Source organism: Thamnophis elegans, chromosome 4 (genome assembly GCF_009769535.1).
Source record: "Thamnophis elegans isolate rThaEle1 chromosome 4, rThaEle1.pri, whole genome shotgun sequence".
Lineage (NCBI taxonomy): Eukaryota > Metazoa > Chordata > Lepidosauria > Squamata > Colubridae > Thamnophis > Thamnophis elegans.
In genome coordinates, this window is record NC_045544.1 from 89,621,791 (window position 1) to 89,637,146 (window position 15,356).

Sequence of the window (15,356 nt, forward strand, 5' to 3'; positions counted from 1 at the left end):
CTCCCTTTCTTATTCCAGGACAAAACATATGACATGGAAATCAGAAGGCCCTGAGGGCAAGGAAGGAGCATAAGAGCCTATTAGGTGTGCATGTCCTGTCCATGACTTTATTAAATATTTTATCCTTTGAATCTGGCAGAGTTTTCCACTGGTTTGCCTCTCCTTCTCTCTCTCCCGTCTATCTATGAAAGTGGTTAGAAAATGTTGAAACACATCACCAAACAATCCAGGATCAGGTTAAGGTTGCTGCCTTCAAATGGCAGCTGGCCTGAGGACTTCAGCCATTTTCTCATACTGTTAAAGAGCCAGAAATAAGCAGACAGTTCTCTGGCATCCGACTTAAAGTGCTTATAGCCTGACCTTCACCTGTACACAAGTGTTGCTTCTACTGTGTCCTATCAAGCCAGCTGAAAGGAATTACTGGAGTTGCCAGGTAACCAAACCTAGCCTTCTTGACATATGAGCCAGTTATTAACCTGAACATTTGAGTAGTCCGGCTCCTCAGTTAAATAACAAGTAAAAGGTACTTATCATTTACAGTGATGTGGCATTAGCTTTACCTGTATATCAGACATAGGCTCTATCTTCAATGTCAGAAAAGAGCAGAGTTTTACTAGGAAGACAGTCAAACAAGACAGATGGTGATACGGTTTAATCAGCTTTGCTAAAGGCTAAAAGGAGCTGCGTGAAATGGACAATTGGGGTAAGACACAAAATGCTTTGCAAATTTAAAGTTGTATGTTTGTGCCTTTTTATGTTTTGAGTATCTTTTTAAAATGGATTGGGTACACATTTATAAAGAGATTGCTAGGTGCTTTGCTTGTCGCAGCGTAAACCCAATGATTAAATACTGTGTGGTTGAAGTGCCTGCATATTTCAGATGCAGAACTGATAAAAGTTGCAGTTACGGAGTAACTAAGTGGGTTTTAGTAGCTCTACAGCTGGAATCAGAAGAGTTTTTAATGCACAGCAGAATGCGAAGTTGTTTCAGATATTCATGGAGAATTTAAATTTAAAAATATTCTATCATCTGTCTTAAAACAGTCCTGCTGTATTGGTAAATAAAGAGGTTGTATGCTCTCTGTTTGTCTTAGACAGCCATGCCACCTCATTTACATGGTGTTATTACCATACAGTATAAGTCAAGAGATATACCATTGTAATGAATATGTCAAGATTTGCAAGTGACTTTTCAGTTTCAATTGGTTTTCCCTCCCTGACAGATCTAGGTCAGTCTGGCCTGAATTGTATGTATATCTGCTTATGGTATAAAGCACCAATTCCCTTTAAATATTTTTGTATTATTTCTAGGTATTACCGTGCTCCCAGTATATGTCACTCGACTTAAGAAACTCAACACTGCCAGGATTTCAAATTAAGGAGAAATGCTGCATCATCTCTCAACTAGCTGCCCAAGGCCATTTCCACTGATGCAGCGGTCATTATTTATTTAGAGCGCCTTATCGAGAAGCAGCCTGCCTATAAACATGATTTGCCTGGTTCTGCACTGTGGTTTCCTGCTTCATGCCATTGCAACATCCATCACCGTTTATTATACAACCTTACCTCTTGCCAGTTCACAGGGACATTTCCCAAGTCTTGAAAATGTGGGTGCTTTCAAGAACATTTCCATTGTGCCAACCCAAGCGACCTGTGGATTGCCAGAAAGGAGTACTTTTTGTCAAAGTTCAGCTGTTGTTGAAAGTATGAACTTCTGTATTCCGCAATTTTGTATTCAGAAGTGTTTGTATAGGTCATCTCCTGCTTCCTATGCTGCCATTCTCTCAGAAGGCTTGGGGAATGTTCTCCAGCAAGATCAAAACGATGTGCCTCCTGGATCTTTCAGCAACACAAGTATTCTTTTTCATGCTGAAAAAGGTTGTTTTTCCACTCCTTGTCCTCGGAAGCTTGCTGTTTCGTTTACTTTAACTGTATGGTTGAAACCTGAGAAAGAAGGTGTAATGTAAGTAGCTGGCAGATGGTTAGTCAACCAGTAAAATCAAACATAATAATAGACATAATTTCTTTTGGGTTCATAGAAAGCAAATGGCACACTAATGTTATAACACTGTTTTTATGTAATCTCAGAAATACTTCTTGGTACAGGTTTACTTACTGTTTCGGCAACATTTGTAGATTACCTGTTTGATTGCACTACATGCCTGATATCATTTCTCTTGCTAATTACTAAACTTTATGAACTACTGTTATCATTTCTATTTCAAATAGGTATGGTGTTGGGAGAACTAATTAGTAAACAGGTAGCATGGAAGCTCACTTGTAGTAGCTTAATCCAGATAATACCTGCCTCAGTCAAAAATTTTGATGATTTGGACAGCTGATTACCTGGGCCCTAGAAGTATCAAGGGACTATCTTCTCTACCCCTCTCCAAGCTGAGTGTTTATGATGCTCAGGTTATGCCTGCTGCAATCACCGTGGCAGGTGGAAATGGCCATTATGGTGGATGGGATTTTTTTCTGTGAACAGACAGGGAATATTTATGGAGATTCTCAGCCATCCAGGTCATGGTTGTCCCAAAGGTGCTTTTTCAAGAGGCAGCTGGACTTTCTGGTTTTCTTTTGAAGATGTTTCGCTTCTCATCTGAGAAGCTTTTTCTTAGATGAGAAGCAGAACGTCTTCAAAGAAAAATAAGAAAGTCCAGTTGCTTCTTGAAAAAGCACCTTTGGGACAAACAGGGAATAGGTATAATTTGGCCATGGAAATACATGGCTAAACAAAATAGTAGCCAGCTAAATATAATGGAATATAGATTTGACAACTTTACTCAATCATTTTTCTTATCTAGGAATATGGTGTTCTTTATCATTCATTCATTTATTCATTACATAAAATAAGATACTGCCACATCTATTTACTGTTCAGAAGTTTGATAAGATAAGTAATCATCCCTTTGTGTCATGTTTTGCAATGTGGATATGAAGAAACATTGTATGCAATATCAACTGGGTGGAATGGGCAAGCTGCTAAGTCCAGAAGTTATTCTCTAGTATGGAATATGATAGAATCAGATTTGGGATGTCTCCTGCACTCCAAGGGACCTTAGTTGGAAGGACCTTAGAGGTCTTCTAGTACAACCTCCTGCTTATGCAGGAAACCCTATACCATTTCAGACAAATGGTTATCCAATTTCTTCTTTAAAACTTTCAGTATTGGAGCATTTGCAACTTTTGGAGGCAAGTTGTTCCGTTGATTAATTGTTCTAACAATCATGTATTTTCTCCTTAGTTCTAGGTTCCTTATCTCCTTGATTAGTTTCCACCCATTGCTTCTTGTCCTGCCATCAGGTGCTTTGGAGAATAGTTTGACTCCCTCTTCTTTGTGGCAACCCCTGAGATATTGGAACACTCCTATCATGTCTCCCCTAGTCCTTCTTTTCATCAAACTAGACATACCTAATTTCAGCAACCATTCTTCATATGTTTTAGCTTCCTGTCCCCTAATCATCTTTGTTGCTCTTCTCTACACTCTTTCTAGAGTCTCAACATCTTGTTTACATTGTGGCAATTAAAACTGGATGCAGTATTCCAAGTGTGGCCTTACCAAGGCATTATAAAATGGTATTAACATTTCACATGATCTTGATTCTATCCCTCTGTTTATGCACCCTGGAACTGTGTCGGCTTTTTTGGCAGCTGCTGCACACTGCTGGCTCATATTTATATTATTGTCCACTACAGTAGTGGGTTCCAGATCCCTTTGCAACCAGTACAGTACAATGGGGCCGGGCATCCACCACATGCACGTGCACAGCATGTGCACAGCACATGCATGCGTACTTACCACCTGCGGTTCACCGACAAATGCGCGCAAAACAAAAGCGTGCCGACAAAACCGCGGTGAGAAAACAGCGAGTTTGAAATCGCACCCACAACAGCGCGCTGACAACAGTGCACCGTCAAAAGCGCACCATCAACAAACAACACAAAACAAGGTAATAACCCTAACCCCAAACCCTAACCCTAACCCTTACCTTAACCCTAATTGTGGTTTTGTCGGTGCGCTGTTGTCGGTGCGCTGTTTGCTGTTGTGGGCGCGATTTCAAACTCGCTGTTTTCACGCCGTGGTTTTGTCGGCGTGCTTTTGGCGGGAGCGCATTTGTCAGGTCACGACCACCCGCGATGGTCCAGCTGCTCGACAGAGCATTGCGCAGGTGGTGTATGCTCCATGTGCATGCATTAAAGCCCCGATCGGCTCAAAAACAGGTAAGGAGGGCAGGTGGGTGGGTGGACCCTCCAGAACACTGTACCAGAATGGTACCTGGTGCTCCCAGCAGGCACCAGTACATTCCTGTACAGGGGCGTACCAGTCGTATCCCACCACTGGTCCACTAGAACTCCAAGATCCCTCACACAGTTACTACTTTTGAGAAAGGTACCACATATACTGTACCTGTGCATTTTGTTTTTCTTGCCTAAATGTAGAACCTTACTTTTTTCACCATTAATAGATTAAGGTGATTATCTTTGTATGAATTGCTTCCTTCTTGGGAAATAGAAGTAGCATTATTATTACTATACACTCCACTGCAGTGTAGATGAGGAAATGTTTTAACTGTGGATAGTAGAAAGATGCCTCATGCACACAGGCTTATGTGTTTCAGTTTGCATGCTTGTGTTCCTAACTGTGTATATTTTGCAAGGAAGAGCCAGCTTTTAGAGTGAATCTCCAGAGATAGATTAAAAAATTAGGTTCTTTCTCCATTGATTGATTAATCCTTTTGTTGATTAAGATGTTGTTGGTTCTTTATAGCTCCATAGGGCATCAAACATTTAATCCCTATTCAAAAAGTGATGCAGCAAGGATGTTTTTGAACTTTAATATTAATTATCTGGTGTAGCCATGACAAACATGAGTTTTGCTTATTGTTGACCACAAGGCCCTCTTCAATCCTGTTATGTGGTGAGTATATCTTCTGTACAATGCAACTGGGACTCATGTGAACACTCTGGGCCTTTTCCTTGTAGAAAGGAAAGATTTGTCAAGTATGACAAAATGGAAGTAATAATTGTCTCCAAAATTCCTGTCGCATTTCCTCATTCCTATTTCAGTGCCTTCACTAGTAAACCAGCTGTCTGTGTTTACAGGATAATTGTTTGTCACAATGGAAGATGGGTATAGATTGGGATGTACGGTTTTTATTAGTTCAATATTTGACCTTGATTTGCCTCAAAAGAGCCCTGACATTGCTGAAGCAGGACACCCTTGATAACAATATTCAAAAGATTTTTCTCCTCTTAGTATAGTGCATGTTTAGAAGCTCTCTCCCCTATGCTATTTATCTAGCCAATGTCAATTATACAATTCATAAGAGAATCCTTAGACTCCTTATATTATGATGTTATTCTGTCTTCATTGCTGGAGAGAAGATTTAATACTAGTCCCAGGCAAGGGTGATCATGTACCTGCTCATTGTGGGAAATAGTATCAGTCTCGGATATGTTTTTGGTACTACTCTTTCTACTTGAGTTAGTGTTCTTTATTAGAAAATACAGTACAGCATATAAAGCAAATGGTTTTTCTTTTCTTAGCCAACAAAGTCATCCTAATTTTGAAAAGGGATTCCCAGTTCTGCTTTATCATTATTGCCATTTGTTACTTTATAAACTTGTTTAATGATTTTATATCTTTTCATTCATTCTTTGGCCTACAAGTGCCTGGAAAGTATAAACATGCTATTTTGTTATCCTCTTGTTGATTGCAAACCAAGTAAACTCTATATAGATATGTGTGGAAGTGCCCTGTAAATGGCTGCTGGTAGTGGTGGTGAATGGAAAACTGAAGCAGAAATGAGAGTGAATAATGTGTGCCAGCTGATCCAGACATTTTCTAAGATCCACATTGAGTCTCCAAAGCCATGACTAGGTCTCTTTTGCATAACTGATTTATTGAGAGAAAACTAAATTGTGTATGAATGTTTTTAAAGCTTAGGTATAAAGACTTCAATAAGTGGTTTTTTAAAACATTCATTTAGAGCAGGAGTGTCAAACTTGCATCAACATGGGAGCATCATGTGATGTATTGGGACTTTTTCCCCTTTGCTAAACCAGGTGTGGGCGTGGCCAGCGCGTGATGCATCTGGCCCATAGGCCGCGAGTTTGACAACCCTGATTTAGAGTAATTGCTGGTTGTTTAGGTCTTATAGGACAAGAAGTGTTGTTTTACCTTACAGCTAGTTAATGAGAGGGAGATAAATTCTGTAACATCCAGCTTGAATGACCCAGTTTTTTTCTTGGTGATTTGGGTAGAAGGGGTTGAGCAATTCCTTGACTTTTAACTGGATTTTGTTGTTCACATGGTGTGGTTGACTTTAGCTATAGCTAAACCTGCTACCATGGATTAAAACAGTCTGTCTTTAACCAACCACAGTTGACTGAGTGTTTGCATGTTAATACTAACATTGGCCTTGACCAGTAAATGTCATACAAACATAATCATGATTTATCAACCTAATCAAGTTATTATAATAGGGATACAGTTGGAAAACAAATTCTATGTATATCCCTTGAATGTTTGAACAAATAGAAAAGTGTAGATCCAATGTAAATAACATTTTATACTTTAATTTGGAAATTGTGTTTAAGCAAAAGGTTGAAATGTCATAAACTGGCACTTCATTAATAAAGAAGTTAAAGCTATTTAAATCACATTATGTTAACTATCAGTTGCAATCAAAATTTATTATCAGATTTCAGGTATGCAAGTTTGATGGCTAAAATAGATAGAATCTAGGTGAGGCATATATTTACTACTGTTCTGCTGTCAAACAGTCTCCCCTGTCAGGAGATGCTTTTCATTGCTATTGTAAAGTGTATTGTTTTTATTTATAATTAATAATGTGAACAGCAGTAATACATGTTCCAAATATCTCTTTAAGAGAGTTTGTGTTTTGGGGAGATGTGTATTTACCAAGTCCCTGTACTTGCCATAGAATTCAATGATTCAACAACACAATGGTTAGCAGAGAGACTCAATTTAATAAATAGGAAGCATTTCCTAGGCAGTTGTTAAGTTTCTACATCTTTCATATAATGTATTGATTTCATATTTGGCGTATTCATGTATTGATGTTCTGATCTTAAAGCAATACAGAAACAGAGAAATGAATGAAGTATTTAAAGTAATTAACCATATAAAGGAAGGTCCTGGTGGGCCTTAAAGAGGCAGTAGTGCACTCTGTTCTCAAGGATCCATTACTTGATTAAGCAGTCTGGATAATTCTCATCCAGTTTCCAAACTCCCCATTTTGGCAACGTTGAGAATGTGGTGGTCGTAGAGCATCTTCAGAGGTCTCTGGATTAACAAATTATATGGATTTTTTCAGTTAGGTTTAGGTTTGGATATGTGATCACGATGGTATTAATTTGATGAAAGTGGAATGAGGGTTGTTCATCCATCTTTATTGGTCTTGATCTCTCAGCGGCTTTCAATATTACCAATCTTAGTATCACTTTGGACTGACTCTGGAAGGCTAGGTAAAACTATGGGGTGCTGTTGCTCTTCCTTCCTTTAGCGCTGGTTCCAATCAACATTGAAAAGATTCAGACCATGGCGTCTAATTTTGGGGTGACACAGGGTTGGATTCATGCCCTTGTGACCTTCCATCTGGACTACTTTAATGCACTGTTTGAGGGTATGTCCTTGAAGAGTATTCAAAAGCTTCAGGGTAGTAAATGGCACATATGGCACTATACTTCATGAGCTGCATTGGTTGCCAGTGTGCTTCTGGATGAAATTCAAGGTGTTCGTTGTCATCTTTCAAGCTTTTTCATGGCCTGAGAACTTAAAGGTTCATCTTGTCTCTTAAATGTTTCTGCCTGTTTGATCTAGTTCAGCAGGACTGGCATGCTCCAGGACCAGTAGGCTAAGGAATGTTGACTGAAATGGGTCAGTCTTTTCTATCATAGTAATAGAACTTTGTCCCTCCAAAGATCAAGTTGTCCCCAACCATGCTGGCCTTTTGTAAGGCCCTAAAGATCTAGTTTTGTGTCCAGACCTGGGACCCCATGTATGAAGGGATCCATGTCCTGATGGTATTATTCACTTACATATATCTCTTGGCTCTGTATTTCAGTTTTTGTAACTGTCATGTCATTTTTTATTTTTTATTTTAAGATTGCCCAGAGTAATTTGCTGAAATAAAAGAAGGGGGAGGATGGAAGGATAGGAGGAGGGAGGGAAGGAAGGAAGGAAAGAAGGAAGAAAATATCTTGGCTCTGTATTTCAGTTTTTGTAATTGTCATGTCATTGTTATTATTTTAAGATTGCCCAGAGTAATTTGCTGAGATAAAAGAAGGGGAAGGATGGAAGGATATGAGGAGGGAGGGAAGGAAGGAAGGAAAGAGGGAAAAAAAGATTGAAGGAAGGAAGGCAGGCAAGCAGTGGTTCATGGAATGTATTGGATTTATGTGTGGCAGTCCTCTGTGTATAGAAAAGACTTTCATGAAAATAATTGCAGTATTGAAGGGCTTCTCTTTGTACTAGTGAAGTCTCCACTGTCATTGCCTTCTATCATAAGTCTTCCACAAATGTTAAGAATTAAAATGGAAGTATGGATGGTCAGAGTGAAAAAAATCAATGAAAGTGTTTTCTGCCTTCATCACCATAAAATGTCTGCTCTTGGATAGGACAGAGACATTCTAATAGACCTAGTTATTAATCTTAGAATTTCTCTCTAACTATAAAATATGCATAGATACATTGATATAATTAAAAGATGCCAATCTGGATTTGAATGATAATTAATGCTTAAAACAATAATTGAACAGAATGGATTCAAAAGTCAACTTTTTTCTTGAAAGGTTTATTGTCATTGTTGTAGTCATGTTATGTCAAGATTGACATACTTTCATCAGATGGGAAATTAGTTGTAAATCACACATTTGTGAAAACTTTATGGATTTTAAAGTATTATTCATCAGGGTCACATCCTTTGTTAAAGGCAGGACACTTGTTGGAGTCCACATATGGAGATATTTGTTTTTAGATAAGCAAAATTAATAAACTTTGGATTATCCAATTATTGTTTATCCAGGAACTGAATAAATCCAGTTCCTAAATATTTTCCTTCTTGGCTGTGCCTTGACAAATATTTGATATTGAAAAACCAACATGTTTACAAGCAGGCAGAATCAGCAGTATGTTAAGAAATGCATTTTTAGCAACATTGCAGATTGCATAGTTCTGTTGACAAATAATTGATGGGATCAGAATCATTACTGAAAGAGAATAATGGTCAAACTTCATTTATCTTGTCTGATTAAAAGTGAGTTAGTGACAAGTCAGTCTCTGGGCAAGAGTTGTGTCTCTTTTTAACTGAACTGCAGTGGGAAAACAACAAAGTTCTCTTTGAAATGGTATGCCCTTTAACCTTGAACTAATGTAAATTTTTTAGAAAAGTTGGAACGTTTTATGAATAAATGTTTTTATTGTGTGCTTACATAGCATTGTAATATAAAGGATGGAATCCAGTTGCATTTATTTGCTGATCTTGCTCAAATGCAAAGATACTCCCATTTTGTGTATTCCTACAAGGGGGGGTGGGATATCTTCTGTGGAAGTTTGGAAGAGAACTTGAGGACACGCAAGGGAAATAGCAATGACACTTAGAATTATATCCTGCTTTTCAGTGCTTTACAGCCCTCTCTAAGTGGTTTACAGAGTCAGCATATTGTCCCCAATAATCTGGGTCCTCATTTTACCAACCTTGGAAGGATGGAAGGTTGAGTTGATCAGGATCAATGTTGAAGTAAAATTCTGTAGTCAGTCAGCCTCCCATCCTTCCGAGATGGGTAAAATGATGACCCAGCAATATGCTGATGCTAAACTGCTTAGAGAGGCCTGTAGAACATTGTGGAGTGGTATGTAAGTGCTATTGCTATACAGGAATGACAGGGAAGTAATTTTCACCTGAAACAGCTAAGTATCTTTGATGGGGCCTGAATGAAACATGATGTCTTTTCTTACACAGCACAGGCTTACCCTCAACAAATGATGGACTTCTGCAGGATGTCATGTCTTCCCACATCTCACAAACGACTCTTCTTATTTACCAATATGGAGTTCAAGAGGTTTTAGCCAAGAAATATCTGCAGTATAGGCTGCCACTACAAAATTCCTGACATATGGTTATCCGAATTCTGCTTAAAGTTCTAAAACAAAGAAAAAAAATATTTCTCAAAGCAACCTGTCCACTGACACACAACATTTGTTATGAGGAAGTTTCTTCTCATGTGCTTGACTGCAATTTCCATAATTGATTCTAGAGAGTAGCAGAATGAATCCTATACTGTCTTGTGAATGCCAGTATTCCAGAATTTGGAAGATTATTATTTTGCTTATCCTTTATGTTCTCCAGACTAAACATACCAAGGATATGTGTAATATACGTACATAAAAGAATCAAGTGGGAATTCAATCACATCATCAGGGCTGCTATGTTGCTTTTTTAAAATTCTGCACTAAACCCTGAAAATATTTAGCTCCTTTGTTCATATTAGAATTTCTTTGCCATTATTCGCAGTGAATTGACTGCCCTTCTGAACAGCTAGCCCAATGTGTAACTGACCTTAAATTGTACCAAGAGTACAGTGTTACTTCCAGTGGCCCAGATATTATACTTCTGTTAACTGAATGATGGATTGCATCAGCTTTTTTTTAAAGCGCATGTGATATCCTGAAAAATCTAGATCCTGCTTATACAGAGGGATGTTTATTATTAAATTGTTGTACTCAGTGGTAGGTTTCAAATTTTTTTATTACCAGTTCGCTCATGCACGTGTGTGTGTGACACTTCTGCGTATGTGCAGAAGCATCCAGGTGGGTGGGTGGAGCCTTTCACAACTGCTGCTACCGGTTCACCCGATCCGGGCCGAACTGGGAGCAACCCACCTCTGGTTGTACTTCAGCCATCAATTTATAAATATATCTGTTAAAAAATCATCTTATTAGTTTTGACCCATTGAAACTTAATTTTGTCTTATTAGCAATCACCTTTTTCAAATATAGGTTACTTACACAAATTTGATGAAGAAAAAGAGCCTAAAATAGAGACTCCAGCAGAAACCTTCCATGATAACCTATTGGATTTTAATTCTATTAAACTTAATTTCTGCTTTATAAATCCCTGGCTACTCATACCTGCATCACTACTCCCCCTCCTCCATTTCTCTAGTAATCCCACTTCTTCCTAGAGTTCATTCTTGGTGTTGTTTTCTTTATTGTTTCCAAAGGTGTATGGTGGAGAAAACTGTTCATGGGCAGACTGTGTTCAAGCTTACAATTTCTGAGAAAGAGACAGTGTTTTATTATCGCACTATAAATGGGCTGCAGCTACCGATAAAAGTAATGACACTGGGGAGAATTCTGGTGAAGAAATGGAATCATCTTAGCGTGCAGGTGAGTTAAATAAATAAATAACCTTTAGCATCAGTATTAAAGTCTTGTATTATATGAGAGGGGCACCTCTGAACAAATGTTAAAGTGGTAGAATTTAACTTAAAATATTATGATAAAGTATGGGGACAAAGGATGATACATTTCTTTATTTCAAACTGCGCTCCCTAACAGAGTTTTTAACAATGACCAGTGTTCATTCCTGCATATAATATCCATCACGGGATTGTAAAGCAAGCAAGCATAGCAGTAAAATAGGTATTGAAATATTTCACAAGATACTTAGCTGTGCTGAACATAGCATTTGCCTTATAAAAAAGGTTCTAGGTTGAATGAGAAGCGATAAACTTTCTGGATTAAATACCTAACAAGTAGGAGATCGGTACTATCATGTGTAATAGCACCAACTCTCTAATCCACCATTCAAGATGCTATATGCATTTACAACACATCCATAAATTTTAGTACTTTTTAGATTCCATATGCCATTTGTTAGAGTAGGGGAGGGGGGGAAAGGCTTGTGTACAGAATTTTGGGCATCCCAGGCAGCTTTTAGATGTTTAAAATAATGAAACTGTTCCACTGGCCGAAGGACACAGCTACATATAACTCATAATCAATCATTAGTGTCATACTCAGTGAGTTAGTATCTCCTTTGGGGCTGACATAATAGCACATAAAATTGAAAGCTGACCTCTGTACTGGTACTATGAGCAAATGCCATGAAGTAGTAGTATTCAGCAGCTCCACCATGAACCTAGAGGGCCTAAAATTAGCATAAGGGTTTAGATCTAAAGGTTCTACAGAATTTATTAACTAGATCTAAGGTAAAAGCTGAAGTAAGGGGATAGGGCATTCTATGCAGGGAATATGGTATTGCAATGATACAGAAAGGCCGTGCAGTACTTCAGATTAGCTTCCAAAAAGATGCTTCAGAACAAATGTAGCACCCATCTATATGTCTTTAAAGCAACGTTATCAATTCAGTTGCTTTAAAGGGTTGCAGAAAAATCACATTTTTTGAATTGCTGTGTTCTCCAAAGCACTTTTTTGGACTCTGAAAATCTAAAGCATCACATAGCCTTGCTGTACAGTGTTAGAAGTGGCTATCATGTAAAATTAGATTTTGCTGTTTTCCTAATGTTTGTTTATATATTTCCCTCCATAAATAAATAAAGGAATCATGAACTTTGAAGAGTCTTAACAAATGTATGTTGTCATTTCCACTTCTACCAAAACTAGACTGAAATGGGTCATCTATAGAATTGCCACTTGGGAATGTTTTATTACATATTCAGTATCACTAATTATTTAATAATATTCATATTAGCTTTTATTTTGCTCAATCACATTTGCATAACTTTGCCATGTTTTGGCAGTGCCACATTAAAAGCCTTACAAAAGAAATTTAAATGCCAAATGTAAAGAGGTAACTGGATTTGAATTACTCCTTTGGGAGCAAAATGCTCTTAGAATGCCTATTGAAATCAGCATTATCATTTCAATACATGTCAGATGTGAGCCTTTTTTTAGTTTGGGCAACATTTCTTTATAAATCTTTAAATCTTCCAGTTCTTTCAAGAAAAGGTTAAAGTACTTATGATTTAATGAGACCACTTTACATCATAACTGTTTGACTATCAAGAGAAAACTTGTCTTTCCAATTTGCAAAATCTTCTTTTTCCTTCGACTGTGGAATGTTTTGGGGACTCCATATTTTATGCTTAATGACAAGTGCATGACAATTTCAAGCTTACAGAACAAAACATTTACTTCTTCATTACAAGTATGAATAGAAAAGCAAGAACTGCAGTGTCAGGCTCACAAAGCTGCCATCAAGGATTTCTCTATGGTGCATTTTTATCAAAGATTCCTGAGCAAACTTTGTGGTCATGGGATAGGAGGACCTTTCTTTCCACATATTTTGAACTAGTTAAGAATAGAATGCAAAGAATAGCAATAAATGAACAAGTTTCTCAATGGAGAAAAGTAAGAAGCAGACTACTTCAAGGATCTGTGTTACAATAAGGGTTTTTTTTAAAAAAAATTGTTCTAACACTTTTTATCTTATGAATAATCAATAAGATGGTCAAGTAGACCATAGCAGAAAATATTCAGTGTGGCAAGCATTAAAAGTAGCTGCTCAACTCAGTATATTTCTGATTCTCTTCTCTCCTCTCCTCTCCCCTCCCCTCCTCTTCTCTTCCATTCCCTTCCATTCTCATCTATTCCCTCCCCTCCCCTCTTCTCCCCCTCCCCCTTCTCCCCACATAATCAGACTCCATTTTACTACTATGTTTATGATAGTTGTTAAGTGAATCACCATGATCATTAAGTGAACTACATACTAGTAAGGGTGAACCCATTTTATCCAATGGATGTTTTTGCCATTTTGCAACAAAAAAAAAATCATTGCAAAACACAATCATGTGACAACAGGACACCTGTTGTAAATGCGAGCTTGTTGCCAAGCACCTGGAATATGAACATGTGATTGCAGGTATGGGGCTGCAGTTACAATTTTGAGGACAGGTCATCAGTAAATTTTTGTAAGTCCAACCTTCAAACAGTTGTTAAGTGACATAACAAGGACTACGTGTTTGCCATTCATTTGCTTAATGGATATAGGTGGCTGACAAATAGCAAAAGCATTAAAATGTAAGTGGTACAGAACACAAAAGCTAGAACAATGATTTTAAAAGGCCAGTGAAAATAAATATGCTTTCACTCTGTTTTTAAATTTAGTAAGCAGGGGCCTTGCTTAAACTACAGTGGCAGTTTATTCTATTTTATAAGCCTGTTGCCATGAAGAAAGCTAAATTTGTTGTTGGTCTCAAAGCTAACCTAGTAGGACCAATAAAAACAGACCACTAATAAACAGAGTATGTTGGGTAGACAGTAGGGAAATAGATAGTTATTGAAAGAGTTTAGACCTAAACCATGTGTTTTATTTATTTTGGAATTTGCACGCCACTTTTAAAATTGGTTTTCTCACCCACTTTATTCTATACTAGAAACAGTTAACAGATAGCACTAGACAGGCCACTTTTGAACCCAGAATATGATCTAAAGCAAGAAGTAAATAGCAAATGTTTGATTAGATCTCACAGAGAAGCTTATCATTAGTCCACATTACTTATTATTATTCCTATTAAACTTGCTTTGTATATTCCTGGAACATAGTCTGTAAACTACAGATAGGACTTTAGGAATAGGATCAATGATATATATCCATGATGGCAAACCTATGGCACATGTATCACAGGTGGTAGACAGAGTCCTCTCTGCGGGCACACGAGCTGTTGCCCCAGCTCAACTCCACTGCACCTGTGTGCATGCTTTCTGTCAGCCAGCTGGTTTTGGGGTCAGCCACGCATGTGCGGGGGGCAGGGTGCATGCAAGGGTCTGACATGCATGTGCAGGAGGCAGGGGATGGATTGGGGGTCACATGCACATTGTGGGAGTAGTGCACACATGTGTGGGGTGGGGAAAATGGGCTTGTGTGTGCATGGGGGGCACATGAGGGGGGATCACATGTGCATTGCATTATGGGTGCATGCACGCACACTTTTGGCATGCAGTGATGAAAAGGCTAGCCATTACTGATCTATATATACTAGTTGTGTATCTGTCTCTATCTTCTAATTTATCAAAAGTACATTAGGTTGGGTGTCGTGCAGAAAGGTTTGATCTAGAAATCAAGAGAGGGGGTTCTAGGCCAGCCTTGGGCATGAAAGCTGACTGGGTGACTTTGGCCCAGTCATTGACTCTCTTGACCTGATTCAGCCTGTCTAGTGCTAGGGTTGCTGTTGTGGGGAAAACAGGTAGCAGGAGTATTAGGTATGTTCATCATCTTGAATTAAATATATAAAAAGGCAGGATAAACATGTTATAATAATAAATAACACCACAAAAATAATTTTAAAATCAATATAACAGTAAA

At 38.1% G+C, this 15,356-nt stretch overlaps 1 protein-coding gene across 1 annotated transcript in view; it reads left to right on the forward strand.

The window, feature by feature from the left end:
* The first annotated feature begins 1,487 nt into the window (after positions 1–1,487).
* The window catches only part of USH2A (usherin), a 517,131-nt gene continuing 503,262 nt past the window's right edge, over positions 1,488–15,356 (forward strand). Inside the window, 2 exon segments of the mRNA XM_032216063.1 lie at positions 1,488–1,963; positions 11,251–11,416. Of these exon segments, the coding sequence (XP_032071954.1) occupies positions 1,488–1,963; positions 11,251–11,416 (642 nt within the window).